General features: G+C 45.0%; 7 protein-coding genes across 7 annotated transcripts; 3 read left to right on the top strand and 4 right to left on the bottom strand.

Annotated features, from left to right (window-relative positions):
* Positions 1-106: 106 nt before the first annotated feature.
* Positions 107-2,684, top strand: V1514DRAFT_352804 (uncharacterized protein). The gene is made up of 4 exons (XM_066929514.1): positions 107-1,649; positions 1,706-1,800; positions 1,885-2,078; positions 2,182-2,684. The coding sequence occupies exons 1-4, from the start codon at positions 118-120 to the stop codon at positions 2,416-2,418; spliced, it is 2,058 nt and encodes a 685-aa protein (XP_066782855.1). The 5' UTR covers positions 107-117; the 3' UTR covers positions 2,419-2,684.
* On the bottom strand, positions 2,612-4,414 carry V1514DRAFT_332486 (WD40-repeat-containing domain protein). The gene is made up of 3 exons (XM_066927857.1): positions 4,084-4,414; positions 3,056-4,002; positions 2,612-2,993 (listed from the first exon to the last, which is right to left on the bottom strand). Exons 1-3 carry the CDS (start codon positions 4,190-4,192, stop codon positions 2,973-2,975), a joined length of 1,077 nt encoding a protein of 358 aa, XP_066782854.1. The 5' UTR covers positions 4,193-4,414; the 3' UTR covers positions 2,612-2,972.
* A 651-nt stretch (positions 4,415-5,065) lies between these two features.
* Positions 5,066-5,962, top strand: V1514DRAFT_332484 (ribosomal biogenesis regulatory protein). Its single transcript, XM_066927856.1, has one exon. The coding sequence runs from the start codon at positions 5,128-5,130 to the stop codon at positions 5,719-5,721; it is 594 nt and encodes a 197-aa protein (XP_066782853.1). The 5' UTR covers positions 5,066-5,127; the 3' UTR covers positions 5,722-5,962.
* Positions 5,826-8,029, bottom strand: V1514DRAFT_332483 (clasp N terminal-domain-containing protein). The gene is made up of 4 exons (XM_066927855.1): positions 7,782-8,029; positions 7,650-7,714; positions 7,144-7,598; positions 5,826-7,088 (listed from the first exon to the last, which is right to left on the bottom strand). Exons 1-4 carry the CDS (start codon positions 7,834-7,836, stop codon positions 5,873-5,875), a joined length of 1,791 nt encoding a protein of 596 aa, XP_066782852.1. The 5' UTR covers positions 7,837-8,029; the 3' UTR covers positions 5,826-5,872.
* Positions 8,030-8,058: 29 nt separating this feature from the next.
* On the bottom strand, positions 8,059-10,708 carry V1514DRAFT_352800 (uncharacterized protein). The gene is made up of 3 exons (XM_066929513.1): positions 10,234-10,708; positions 9,850-10,092; positions 8,059-9,778 (listed from the first exon to the last, which is right to left on the bottom strand). Exons 1-3 carry the CDS (start codon positions 10,357-10,359, stop codon positions 8,135-8,137), a joined length of 2,013 nt encoding a protein of 670 aa, XP_066782851.1. The 5' UTR covers positions 10,360-10,708; the 3' UTR covers positions 8,059-8,134.
* Positions 10,709-11,048: 340 nt separating this feature from the next.
* Positions 11,049-12,880, top strand: V1514DRAFT_308078 (citrate synthase-like protein). Its single transcript, XM_066925714.1, has 3 exons — positions 11,049-11,179; positions 11,295-11,375; positions 11,451-12,880. Exons 1-3 carry the CDS (start codon positions 11,072-11,074, stop codon positions 12,672-12,674), a joined length of 1,413 nt encoding a protein of 470 aa, XP_066782850.1. The 5' UTR covers positions 11,049-11,071; the 3' UTR covers positions 12,675-12,880.
* Positions 12,832-14,556, bottom strand: V1514DRAFT_332473 (uncharacterized protein). The gene is made up of 6 exons (XM_066927854.1): positions 14,318-14,556; positions 14,145-14,227; positions 13,741-14,080; positions 13,589-13,663; positions 13,410-13,531; positions 12,832-13,349 (listed from the first exon to the last, which is right to left on the bottom strand). Exons 1-6 carry the CDS (start codon positions 14,485-14,487, stop codon positions 12,886-12,888), a joined length of 1,254 nt encoding a protein of 417 aa, XP_066782849.1. The 5' UTR covers positions 14,488-14,556; the 3' UTR covers positions 12,832-12,885.
* Between the last annotated feature and the right edge of the window lie 58 nt (positions 14,557-14,614).

Here is a 14,614-nt window from a genome sequence, read left to right as displayed (position 1 = left end):
ACTGCATTCCAACCAATTCTTGACAGGCATAAAGAACCGGTGAATCCTGAAGCTGTTCTTTTGCTCTTACGTTTTTTCATTTTTTTTTTTTTTTTTTTTTTTGGTTCGCTATATTTCATGTTGTCAATGGTCACACCGGCGTCACGTCGTCGTCGATCCGGCAGCTTGTTCAAAGCCAGGCCAAAGTCCATGATGGTGTTTGACACGAGATCCGGCATGAGCAAACATGATGGCAGCTACGAAGAAGACGGCTTCGGAGCCGGCGGCGATGGCAATATTGATAGTTTGAAAAATAATAGTAATATTAACAATAGTGGTAATCACCAGGTCGACGTGCCCGTGGTGCCGTTTGATTTCCGCCGCCGCTCGTCATCGTTGCGGTTCAGCAAGCGTTCCAGTATTAGCAGCATCAGCACGAACACCAGTAACATTAGTGGAGGAATCATTAACACTCCAAGTTCGCCATCTGCTACTGATGGCCCTGTCCCAGCGGCGATCACCCCCTTGGCTTCGGATCGAGCTTCATCTAACAATTCGTCTCTGACATCCTTTTCCACGTCGTCGTTATTTGACCCCACGATAGCTGCTGCAACAACCACGTCATTTGCATCTCACTCTTCTTCAATTCCATCAGTCAAGCGTGGTTTTCAGGAGTCGCCAGCAAAAGTCACGCAAGTAGCGCCAGTAGTGCGGGAAAACAGCAACAGCAGTAGCAACAGCAGCAATATTTTTGGCAGAGTCAAATCATCTTTTGACAATCGAAGACGCAAGTTGCAAGGGTCACAATCATTCAAAAACCTGGCTTCACTGTCCAGCAATAATACCAGTAATAGTAATGGTGGCAATGACAATAACGATGTCACTGCTACCGCGGCAACGGTGCCCAAATCTGCCAGCAGCTTTAGCATCCGTGGCATGACCAGAAGCGCGAGCACCATGTTTACGTTCGCAAAGTCATCATCATCATCATCATCATCATCATCAGCATCAGCATCAGCATCAGCATCAGCGTCGCCGCCAGCCTTAAACCCGGCCATCGTAACTCCACCGGCTCCAACAAGAATTGCACGTACAACCACGGGTTTGTCATTGATTTCGACGAAATCAATATCATCTCCAATTACGCCATCACGACCGCCGTCATTAATCACCACGACGCCGTCCGCATCCGCATCATCGTCAGGATCAACAACAGCAGCGGCAGCAGCAGCAGCCGCGCAAACATGGTCACCAGCCACTCCGATATCACCTTTCCACTACCCGTTCTCGTCGGCATCGGCAGCTACGGCAACAGGGCCACTAGTGGCACCAGAGTATTTGCCGCCCATGACGATCGACGAGTACGAAGCCATGTCAGACATGGCCACGCCAATCACGCCGACACGACGGCGTCCGATCGTCACGCGCGCTCGCAAATCAATCTCCAATACGGCGTCAGTCGGCGGCATGTCACCGTTGCCATCACCGCGGCCGCAGACCATTATTAAATTTTTCAGGCAGAGTCGCATGTTTTCCATGACCGGCACCAACAAAATATGTGACGTGTTTGGCATGAACTTGATTGAAGCTACCATAGTAACAAGATTAAAAATTGATAATCATGCTGATGAGAATTATTGGGTTCCAGCTGTTGTCAGTATCTGCATTGAGTATGTATTGAAATTGCCGTTTTTTTTTGTCTTTTGTTTAACCATGACGTGCCAAGGTTTTTAAATCAATACGGAATTGAGGAAGAAGGAATTTATAGAATTTCCGGATCAGTTTCAGGTATTGAAGAACTGAAAAAAGAATTTGCATTCTGTAAGTTTTCATGACAACGACGAACACGTCAATTTGTGTTAATCTTTTGATTTTATTGTTTTATTAACGTGATTGTCATACAAGATGGTGCTGATATGACACTTAAACCAAACGTGCACGACGTTCACGTGGTGGCGTCGTTTGTAAAGTCATACATTCGATCATTACCAGAGGAGATTATATATTTTGATCAAGAATTACAGACCATCGTGAATCATCAGTGGGATGACGTGCCATATGACTTGATTCGGCAAAAATTATCGTGCCTGCCAATTTACGTATGTTTTTTTAGAAATTTTTTAAACGTTTTATTATTTCTTTTTCTTTTTTTATTTTTTTGGTTTGAGTTGCTAACCATTGTGGCATTTGATATACGTTTAGAATTTCTTTTTGTTACGCAAGTTGTGCAAGCATTTATCGTTAGTAGCATCATCTAGTCATCGCAATCGCATGCCGCTAAGTAATTTGATTGTGATTTTATGTCCCACCATGAAGATCGATAGCAAGTTGTTATCATGGCTGATTGAACATCCGGACACGTGCATGTCCGCATCCATGATTAACGAAGACAAGATCAAGGCCGCGTTATTGGTCGAGGATGTGACCCGGATAGAATAAAATGAATTATTTTTAAAAAAATTTTTTTTTACTTATATGGAATATGACGCCTACGATTTTTTTGTTTATTTTTTGGAGGGGCAGAGGGGTCGGGTGAAAGAGAAAATTGTGAGAGACATGGTAAAGATTTTTTGTCTTTTTTTGTTTTGTATTCATCATTGAATTGCACATTAACCTTCCCCCTCAACCGGTAATCATTTCAAGAATGCATTTATTATATAATAAACCAGATTTTTTTTTAAAAAAAAATCAAAATTAGGAAAAGAGATAGGTGTAAATTAAAAAAAGAAAACCAAAAAACCGAAAAAAAAAAAAAAAAGACAAAAAATTGCAATTTCAAAAAACAGCCATAACATGTATACCACCAAATAATACAAATACACTGAAAACAAAAAAAAAATAACAAAATAATAACCGATAATTACACTCACACAAAAAAAACTCCAAAGCCAATTTTGACAAGGACAAGGAAAGACAAAAAAAATATGATCATTTAAAAAGAACTTTCCGTGAAGAGATGATATAAAGAAACTTAAATCAATGCAAAACGAGTTTCATGGCGTCCAAATTTTAAGCTGAAGGTTCAGGGCAGTTAGTATTAAACAAAACAAACAAGTATTGTAAATTTGAAACGTACCAGGGAATCCCAACTGCCGGTGCAGAGACTCATGCCGTCGTTGCTGATGCCTATGCAACTAACCCGATTACTATGACCACCTAACGATGCCACTTTATCCCCACGCAACGTATCCCAAGCTCTGCATTCAAAATCATCATAACCAGCAAACAATAACCTTCCAGATGCCGAAAACGCCACTGACGTGATGCCACACGTGATTGACGGTGACGAGAAACAATTGAGTTCGCGATCGGCCCTGATGTCAAACAGCCTGCAAGTCGAGTCATCCGAACCGGTGCCGAACGCGTTGCCGTCAGGGAAGAACTGAATCGAGTTAATATCGGACGCGTGACCAGCAAACGTTTGCACGGCCTTGCCGACCCTGATGTCCCATAACTTGGCAAACGTGTCGCAAGCGCCGGACACGAACACGTTGGCGTTCGTGGGGTTGATTGATAACGACATGACGTCGCCCAAATGGTCGGCAAACTCCTGCACGCGCGTGCCGGTGTCGATGTCCCATAGCATGCAAGTCATGTCTCCAGACGACGTGAGGATGCGCCGGTCGTTCAGGAACCGGCAACATGATAAATACCCAGCATGAGCGGAAAGTTCGCGGGTCACCCTTGTGGGGCCGACCGCCGTGTTCGTGTTCACGTCCCTGCCCGTGAGCGAGTATATGGAGCAAATGTTATCGAGGCCGCCACAGGCAACGAAATTGCCCGACGGCGCGTACGCGCAGGTCATGACCCATGACGACCGTAGCGGGATGGCGTGCACTTTGTTGCCCGTGTATGCGTCCCAGATAATAAGCTTGCCATCTTGTGATGCTGATACCAGATGCCGCCGATCTGTGGCCCAATGCATGGCGTAAATCTTGGCCAGGTGACCCTTGAGCGTGCGACGGATCTTCATGTTTAGCCTGGGGATTGGTTCCACGTCGGAAGCGGCTGCAACCTTGCGTACTTTAACAATAACAACAACAATCAGCATTTTCCGTGTCGCAATAGCAAACAATTCCAGATGAAAATATAAAAGACACTCACGGTCGGTATCGCCTAATTCATCCTTGCGGCTCTTGATCTTGTCCTTTAATAATTCTGCTTCCTGACGGGCGCCAGCGATCTTGTCCTGAACTTCATTAATGGCCGTCATAATGCTGTATAATGATAGGTAATAACAATAATAATAGTTTAAAAAAATTATTATTATTAAAACTTGATTGTATATGCTCCTCAATCAAATAACCCCCCAAAAAAAAGTACAACCAACCCACAAATCCAACGCCCGCGCCAGAAAAAAATAATTGAAACAAAAAAAAAAAAAGGTAATTGAAAAATAATATTAAAAAAAAAAATAAAAACTCAAGAGAAAGTTGCAAGAAGGGTAGAATAAAGATAAATAGATTAAGAACCACTTCCGCAATCACGGGTTTGAACAATATGGGGCCTCGCTATTTTTTTTTTTGTTTTTTGAAAAACAAGCGCCAAATATGTCAAAACGACAAGTCGACACTGAAATTACACAATTGAAAAAAAAATAATTATTTATTGAAATTACGACATGCCATGAGTTAAATTAACAGGAAACTTTTAAGATCATGAACCATTACGTATTTGCGGTTGCTGTGTTGTAATTGCTAGTCCTCGTTGTTATCGTTCGCTTCCCACCTTTGGTCGATATCCAAACTCATGACGGGGGTTTGGTGTTGAAAAATGACAAGATTATAATTAACATGAAGCAAGTCTTGATATATTGAGCGTACGTTATATACTTGTTCTTGTTGTTGTTCTTCTTCCTCCTCGTCTTGCTTCTCGGCTTGGGTTTCGAACACGGCTTGTGCCGGCCCGACCCGACCCAGGTGGCGCGTACAATAGTGCACGCGCCATATAAGCTGACCCGATCCCAAATCAGAGTTCTGACCCAAGCAGCTTGGCACAAGTGCGCATAAGTTTGGCCACGCTTTGGCAAACTCCCAACCGAAGTTTAAAAAAAAAAAATATTCAAATCTCATTATATAACTATACAGATCAAAAAAAGCTGATTTGCTTTACAGTTTTATAATAAAAACAACAACAATAATAATAATCATGACAGAGTCAGATTCAATATCATCTCGACCGGTCACGGTCGAAAAGGAGATCCCAGTCACGTACGACTTGGGAAACCTGGCGGTTTTCGATACCACCGTGCTGGACCCTTCTTCACTGTCCCTAAAGTCATCCGACGACGCAGCAAGTGACCGGGAAGCTTATTTAAAATCAGTGGCAAGAGATTCAGCTCAACTATTAATCAACCAAATTTTATCACTGCCTGTCGTGACCGGCGGCCGCATCGGTCGATCTGGTGTTGATAATTCGGATGGCGTGTTTGTGGACCTGCCCGAACCGGTCATGCGGTTGCCTCGTGAAAAGCCGGTGCCGGTGGCCAAGCCGTTAACCAAATGGCAGAAATTTGCCAAGCAGAAAGGCATTACGCCCAAGGCACGGAATACGGGTAACATGGTATATGACGAGGCGAAAGGTGAATGGGTCAAGAAATGGGGTTACAAGGGCAAGAATCAGGAGCAACCTTGGGTCGTCGAACTTAACAGCAAGGGCGAAGCCGTTGATGAAGACGGCAAGCCGGTCAACAAAAAACGCAAGACGACAAAGAAGGAGTCAAGTTCAAAAGAAGAAAAGTAAAATATCTCATTTCATTTCATTTTCTTTTTCTTTTTTTATTTTTTTTTATTTGTACATTATTGGTAAGTTTTTTTTTCCTGTGGTGGTTGCATGAATGAAAACGGATTTTTAAAATTACATTGGATACTATTTCAATTTACAATCATCTTTGTTAACTTCTCGTACTCAACGGCATCCGTCGACTCGGTGGTGCCCTTTTCTTTTTATCATTACCAATCGCAATACTACCAGTACTCGTCCCAGTAGCTGTCTTGTCCGGTCTCGGATTGGCCTTATCCAATTGCTTCTTAACCATCACGTCTAGCTTGCCCATTAACAAGTTAGCCCTCTGAGGCCATAAATTATGAAAATCCCAAAAAGTTAACCTGATGGTCTCCCTAACCTTTGGGTTCGCATCCGCAAGGCATATCTTGATGCTGGATTCAAACGCTTCCACGCAGTTCAATCCTTCAAACACGGACCGTTGTGACCGGTGCGCGATCATGACAAGTTGCAACCATCCGGCCGCAAACAGCCTGGTCTGCGCGTTCTTATCCTTGCATGCAGCCGCCACATGGTGCACAACTCGAGGTTGCAACGAAGTGTGCGCCAATAACACCGAAATTGCCACGTTTGAGTTATTGCCAGCGATTTTCTTGGTCGAAGACGATAATTTTAATAACGGCTGGAAAAACCCGTCCACGAATGGGTCGATTCCAGTTTTCACGACCGTGGCCAAATCAAGCACTAACTTGCAACCGTGCGTGCTCAGCGTCGTGCGCAGTGAACTTATGGCCTTGCCGATGCCGTCATTCAAATTTCTTAACCATGTAATAAACACAATCGAAAACTCAACCGGACCATTACCTCGGACTAATTTCCGTAGTTTAATAATATTATCTTGACGTTGAGCCCAGTTTGACTCAGTCTCCTTGCCTTCGAAAGAGGGTATCATGTTTTCCATTAATAATTCCAAATCTCGTGACGATGCAACATCCGCAGCAGTCATGTCTTCCATTAAACTTCCTTCCAATTTTTTCAAAAACGCGCCTGCTGATGGAGATAGCTCTGTTGGAGCGGTAATGATATTTGTCGTCATTGTTATCATTGTCAATGGTGTTGTTGCTAATGCATTCCGATTTTCATCCACATGCTTTACAGGAAGCACAGCCAACGGAGTCCGGCGTTGATGAGTCGGGGCTGGTGCTAGTGGTGATGAAGCAGCCTGCACAATTGATTCCTGTTTTGTTATTATCGCCTGCACCGGGTCAACAATCTCGGTGTCCTTTACCCCCAACTCTCGTAGTACAACTTTGACAATGTCTACTGAAATGTCTTGACTTTTCAACTCAGCTTGCAGATCAACTAATGCTTGTGGTGATGCGCTTCTTAAACCGGCGACATGTTAGTAATGGAACTTATAGCGCATTTTTTTCTTCTTACCTATGAAGTTCAATAATGCACTCCTTGCAAGCATGCTGAACTCGCTCACTGGAGTCTCTTAATGCGGACACAATATCAAATAATAACGTGCGAAACACAAACTTGGTCTCGGTTGCTTGCAACGAACACAGGAACCGCAACGTTTGCTCCCGCACAAGGTCATGCTCGTTTAAAAAACCTGCCTTGCGAATACATCGTTCGACGTCTAAACTTGTGGCCCGCCAATAATCGGTTAATGCTTTTCGCGCAATATCGTGTACTTTGCTAGGCTCTGCCAATTTTTCAATCAGCACCGGCACAACGTCATTGGCGTACCGGCGCAGTTTTGGTTGGTCTTGATAGTATATGCGCTTGACAAGATGGCACAAGCACGCGAACGAGTACTGTGATACTTTTAGAGTTGAATGAAACGATCCCTTAATTAAGTACGTAAAATAAATTTCAATTGATTTCGGCTGATGACAGTTAGCTTTAAAAAAAAAAAAAAAGAAAAAAAAAACTCATACTTCCACCGCTTGATGCTTAAATTCATGTCTCAAGTAACTTAAAAATGATACGAGCGCATCAAGATCTGTAAATCAAAACAAACACCTGGTTAGCCACTGCTTAAGCAATGCAAAGCCCTTGCTCTTCCTTACCGGGCTCTCGCTGCTCGATTTGCTTTTGCAAAATCAAGGCATCATTGAGAGACATTCCCAATTCTGTCTTTAATTAAAATTTATAACACACTAATATGCAACCTCTGTTTGGCAATCGGATTTTTAAACAAAATATTGTTTGGGTGCGCTGTTTGCTTGAGCCAACACATCGACTGTTTGTTGCTCAATCAATATCCCACCCAAGCTCAAGGGTTAGGCTTTAAAGTGTTGCCAGGTCAACGCTAATAATTATGTAATACGCATTAGTTTACTAGTTACATATATTACAGAAGCACTACAGAAGCAAAGTTTCAACTATTTTTAATAAAAATTTGATTTCACAATCCAATTACTTATCTTCTTAAACTGTTTACACCCGATCTTCGCGACCGGATAGAGCCCTTGTCCGGCAACGTGCTCTTGGGACCTAAATCACCGCCCGAATTTGTAGGCATGCGCTTACTAATCGCCTTGCTGGAAACTCCAGCGCCAATCTCAATATCTGGTTCTTCCACTACTATGCCAGATTCTAATGGTTTACCTCCAGTACCGCCAAACTCGGCATTCAACAACCACCGCTTGTCGGCTTCGGTTAACCGGTCCAACGGGATCGTGGATTCACCGGTTTGGTAATCACAGCAGTCACGAGGACCGAATCCGACACCCCACCTGATTCGTAACGTGACACCACCTTCAGAATAGGTCTCCATGTCACGTTTGATCAGGAGCGCATCCGACCTGTAGTACACTTTCATGAACGCGTGTCTTTTCTCCTTGTTCATGATTACGCCCTGAACTCTTGCTCTAGTTTCGAAAATGGCGACTAATTCTTCCTCGGTCATAGACATGGGCACGCCTCCAACAAACAATGTTCGGCTAAGAACCTTAACGCAGCCGGGACGCATGTTGGGATCGTAGGATACGCTTCTGGGTTTTATTTCGACCGGCGGTCGGAATAAGCCATCTCTTGACCGTGAAGGAGAATCACCATGACGACCACCACGAGGACTCCGGGCCCGGTGCGAGGGTGACCGTGATCTGCGCCGACGGTTATAAGGTGGAGACCGGGACCGCCGGTCACCGTATGGCGGCGTTGAAGACCTGCCCCTGCTGCGGTCGTCTTGACCCCACGTGTTGATCACGCCCTGGTTTGGAATCGGAAGTCCTGATGCACCAGTTTGTTGAGAAGCAGTCAGGAGTGATAAAATCTGACCAGCACCGACACCCTGAGAAGCGAGGAGCTGAATTAGAGCTAATTGATTAGGGTCCATGCCGGCCGGTGGTTGTTGCTGTTGCTGTTGTTGTTGTTGTTGTTGCTGAAGGCCATTAAAACCAGGAAAACCAGGTATATTTAAAGTCGGCTGTTGCTGTTGTTGTTGTTGTTGTGGATGTTGTTGTTGGTTGTTGAGAAGAGGAAGCAGGGAAGTTAAGTCTGGTGCTGGTGCATTAGACGTGGATTGAACAGCGGGCGCCTGAGCTTGAGCTAGAGCTGCGGATAAAGCACTGTATTGATCATTTGCATGCTGAGGTTGTGTTTGGGGCTCTGGCTGATTGACATTGTTAAGCAAAGACGAGACACCGGCTGCAGGAGACGTTGCGCCATTAGTTGACTGGCCGGCAGCAGAAAAGGCTAATGATGATAAAAATGCAGTAGCAGCATCAGAAGAGGAAGACTGACCAGCAGAAGTATTCGTGGTGCCGGCTTGAGGTTGTGCTGGTGGTGGAGGTGGTGGGGGAGGAGTTGCATCTGTGGGTTGCTTTGCGATATTGGCCAATGCTTCCAAAATGGATGATGTAGATGATTCGGTAGGTTTAAAAGGAGAGTTAACAGGAAGAGTTTCCTTTCTCACATCATTGACCAAATACGAAGGAGGCGGGTAAGGAGGCGTGGTAGACGCCGATTGGAACCCAGCCAAAATTTCTTTCAGACGATTTAATAGTTCGGGGGGAAAAGTTGAGGCTTTTTCCCAGATGTCAATTACTTTTAAAATTTTGTCCTAAAACAATTGAGTTAATCGCATGCTAAAAATAAACAAATGATGATGATGATGATGATGATGTAACATACCCTTTGGTCAGGAGGAGCGGTGAGGATATCGGAAATGAGGCTTTCCACAATGTCGGAAAGATGGAAGACGGCGGCAGCCGGTGTGCCATCAGGTGAAGCTTGGGAAGGCACTTGGCCAAGCTTACGTGTTTCGTCCTGATAGGCCCTGACGATGGCATCAACCACGTATAGCGCGCCTAGCTTGTGGGTCGAAGGCGCCCGCTTAAAGTGCGTGTAAAGCTTTTGGATAAGAACGGATTCAGACTACACGATCGGGTTAGTATTAGTTACTTTGTTTGTGTTTAGTTTTGACCAAGACTCCGGCAGACGTGACTTGACAATCACGAACCGGGGTTGGCAACGATTATAAATGATTGAAATGATTATTATTAAGTATTATTATACCTGAACGTTCTGAATGGCCAGGTCCGTAAGGCGACGGATCTTTGAGCCGGATACACCTGGAGCCTTAAGCTCGACCATGCTCTGCAAGGTCGTATCGAACTCTGCCTGCACCGATTGAGAAGCCATGATGACGAATAGAAAAGGATATTACTTTTGAGAAAAAAGTTTGCAGTAGTTTAATGTTTTGCTTTGAGAAAGATCCAGATTACTCTCGTACGGATTACAAATGCAAGCAAATATGAACAGTAATACAAGTAGTAGTAGTAGTAGTAGTAGTAGTACGCTTATTGTACGGTGTAGGCTCTTGTATTCCAGTGCTCTCCAAACAGACGGAATTGCAAGCAGCCGGGTATTAATAATCCCAGCCTTAAACGGTTCTAATCCAGGCGCTTAAAACCAGACAAGCACTAATGATGCTGAAAAGGAAGATTCGACGATGCGATGTCGTTGACGTTGAAAACAGTGCTGGTGCTGGAAGTGGTTTAAGATTGAGAAAGAAAAATTGAACGCAAATCTTTGGCCCCGTGCCCTTTAGTTTTGCGCAGTTATGCCTCAACGCCAGCAGTGATGCAGATATGCCACAGCCGCCGCTCCTGCTGGCGAGCTCGTCTGTGATTGGCCCGGCGCCCGCACCGGAGCCCGGCCCAAATTCCCGTGACATGGCATCCCCGCGCCCTGAATAGGGTTAGGTGAGACTGCGACGGCCTCCCATTGGCTGGGTTCAGGGTTGCCGACCCGCTGGGTCCGGGGTTAGTTCAGCTCATTCATTAATAGAAAAGACTCACTTTTTTCCTTGTTCTTTCTCACCCATACTCCTTCGCGTTCTTCATCATCCACAATGCCTGCTCCATCTCGCATCGCTTCTTCCTTTGCTCGTGCTCAGCGCCCTCTTGCTTCGTTTGCCCGCTCTGCGGCTTTCCGTGCCTACTCCACCGGCAAGGAGCCTGTACGTGGTCCCTTTTCCATGCAGCGCATAATTTTGTTGCTACTCAGTCAATTGATGTTTCATGTCAATTTTCAGTCAGGCTAGGTGCATTGGCTAACTCAATTCATGTTTATAGACTCTTAAGGAGCGTCTTATTGAGATCTTCCCCGCCGAGATTGAGAAGATCAAGGCCCTCAGAAAGGCCAAGGGTTCAACCGTAAGTGTCATCATCATCACTAATTGCGTCATGATTTTATTTTTTTATTCAGGAATTAAGTTAACAATTTTATAGGTCATTGGTGAAGTTACTCTCGATCAGGCCTATGGTGGCATGAGAGGCATCAAGGGTCTCGTTTGGGAAGGTTCCGTTCTCGACGCTGAGGAAGGTATTCGATTCCGTGGCTACACCATCCCTGAAATCCAGAAGGTTCTCCCCAAGGCTGTCGAAGGCGGTGAGCCATTGCCTGAAGGTTTGTTCTGGCTTTTGCTCACGGGCGAGATCCCATCTGCTACTCAGGTCAAGGCCTTGTCCGCTGAGTTGGCTGCCCGAGCTGACTTGCCCGCTCACGTGATTGATCTCATTGACCGGTCGCCGGCCAGCTTGCACCCCATGGCCCAGTTCTCGATCGCCGTGAACGCACTCGAGTCCGAGTCTGCCTTCACCAAGGCTTACGAGAAGGGTGTCAACAAGAAAGAACTTTGGCTCCATGCCTACGAGGACGCGATCGACCTCATCGCCAAGTTGCCCGCTATTGCCGGCCGCATCTACCGCAACGTGTTCAAGGATGGCAAGGTTGCTGAGATTGAGAAGGACAAGGATTACTCCTACAACTTGGCCAAGCTCCTTGGCTTTGGTGACAACAAGGAATTCGTTGAACTTACTCGTCTGTACCTCACCATTCACTCCGATCACGAGGGTGGTAACGTGTCCGCCCACACCACTCACTTGGTTGGCTCCGCTCTTTCCTCCCCCTTCCTTTCCCTTGCCGCAGGCTTGAACGGTCTTGCCGGTCCTCTCCACGGCCGTGCCAACCAAGAAGTTCTCGAGTGGATTCTTGAACTTAAGGCCAACATCGGCTCTGATGTCACCAACGAGCAGATCGAAAAGTACCTCTGGGACACGTTGAACGCCGGCCGTGTCGTTCCCGGTTACGGTCACGCTGTTCTTCGCAAGACCGATCCTCGTTACACTGCTCAGCGTGAGTTCGCTCTCAAGCACTTGCCCGACTATGACTTGTTCAAGCTGGTTTCCCAAATTTACGAGGTTGCTCCTAAGGTCCTCACCAAGCACGGCAAGACCAAGAACCCATGGCCCAATGTGGACTCCCACTCTGGAGTCCTGCTCCAGTACTACGGTCTCACTGAAGAGTCGTTCTACACCGTTCTCTTCGGTGTTTCTCGTGCTCTTGGTGTCCTTCCTCAGTACATCATTGACCGTGCCGTTGGTGCCCCCATCGAGCGCCCCAAGTCATTCTCCACTGAAGCTTATGCTAAGCTTGTCAAGTACGAATTTTAAATTTGTAACTTAATAAGGGAAACAAAAAACTTTAAATTTATGTTTTTTTTTATTTTAATTTGAAGTTTATATTAATCAATGAGGTGTTTTTTTTTTTTTGCTTAAAGGTAAAAGCAGGCTTATTATATTACAATAAAGTTACATTATTAATAATTGTTATTTATTTGTCAACTATGTATAATATTTGTGGTACAGCACAACAATTTGCTTCTTAGTTCAACTTGGACGCCTTCTCGTACAACAGATCCACGACGGTTGTCATGTGGCGGATCGTGTCTAACGCGGCCTCGTACGTGGCATCCTTGCGAGGCTCTTCAAACACGGTCAACCATCCGTTGCCTTGATCGAGCACTCCGTAGAAAACCTTGTCCAAAATCATTTGAGACAATTTACCTTCCACCTGGCGCGTATCCAATCCCACCACGTCGGCAACATGTGAAATCTCGACGGTCGAGAACGGTTCAATCACGCGTACCAGGTTTTGTTCGAGTAAAGTATCGTACAAGGCAGAGAAATGCGACCGGATGATCTTGTCCGACGATAATTCGGTCTTGTACGTTTCTAACGCTTGTTCAAATTCTTTCAAGCTGCGGTTCGCATGAGCAGACGCGACCGCTTTCATGGCATCAATATCCCGACCGGCGTATTTCTGCGCTAATTTGCCGTTCAAAATTACTATTTCGCAACGTGAATGTTAGTCAAAACTCTGCGGTTATTCTTTTTAAAACTCCTTACGGTTAATGTCATCAGTAAGATTAAGCATAATCTTAGACAGCAACATGTACTTTAATGCCGCCGTAGCCCGCTGATCCTCTTGAGACGAGTACCCATCTAAAGCCTCAACAAAATATGAAAATCTAAACGCAATTATTAGTAACCAATGCTCAATCTCGGTCGTGGATTTGATTACTCACGCAGTCTTGTAGTCCTTATCATCGGCATGGAGAATCCCACTCTGCATGTCCAAATTGGCTTGCATCAAGGTCGGGCTACGTGTAGTCATGGTCAGCATTAATTCTCACGTCATGTTCCCAGAGAAATCAAATAATCGGCTGATTGCCCCTACCAGTAAATAGAATTAGCACTTGTTCTAGCGCTGGTCAAGGCAGCTTTGCTCTTTGGAATATTACGCAACGCATGATACACTCTTGATTCAAACAATTGCACCTCAACAAGGACCATCTTGTCGTCCAATCGTTTCAATTCGGTCAAAAGCGTGTTGATCAATTTTAGCGCGTCATGGTAGGCGTTACGTTCAATGTACAAGGATACTAATCGGGTTTCCAGACTTTGACGAAGAAAGTTTCGTCGTTCAGAAATGGCCCATGCAATGCAATCTTTGGTCACCTTGATCTGCGTGTCCAGTGTGCCTGGAAGGTCTGAGAACAAATCAATCAGAGTGCGTACTTGATTTCCATTAATTAGTATTATTCGATATTACTCCGGAAAAAAAAATTTATCCCAACTTACTTATCTTTGCCACTTTGGACTTAGCCAATCCTGACATGACACTTCGCGACGTCTGAATTAGTTCTTCCAGCTCCTTGACTTTGCTATATAGAGACAAGAAAAAAAAAGAGGTTATTGATCAGCATCAAATCATTCATTACTAAAAAAAAATATCAAAACAAAACTATGCATACTTATGACTTTGGTACAATTGGCCGAGTTGGTATAACGCAGTCTCCTTCTCAGCGATCGCCTTCTCAACGTTGTTGCTGGCCGCATTTGTCAAGATGTGTCGATAAATGCGCTCTGCGGCGGCCAAATCATTGGCTTTCGCCGCAGCTTGAGCTTTTGCTAGTGATGACATTAGTCAAAATTACTGAAATCTTAATGCAAGTGATCTAGTTTGTCTTTTGTTTAAAATCACAAACGCAAGCGGTGGATGATTGATGATGGATGACTGGCTGTCGATATTGGCAAAGTTGGAGGGCAAC

Source organism: Lipomyces japonicus (genome assembly GCF_038497905.1).
Source record: "Lipomyces japonicus strain CBS 7319 unplaced genomic scaffold V1514scaffold_24, whole genome shotgun sequence".
Taxonomy (NCBI): domain Eukaryota; kingdom Fungi; phylum Ascomycota; class Lipomycetes; order Lipomycetales; family Lipomycetaceae; genus Lipomyces; species Lipomyces japonicus.
Note: the sequence above shows the minus strand (reverse complement) of the source record. Positions and strands in the feature narration are given on the sequence as shown.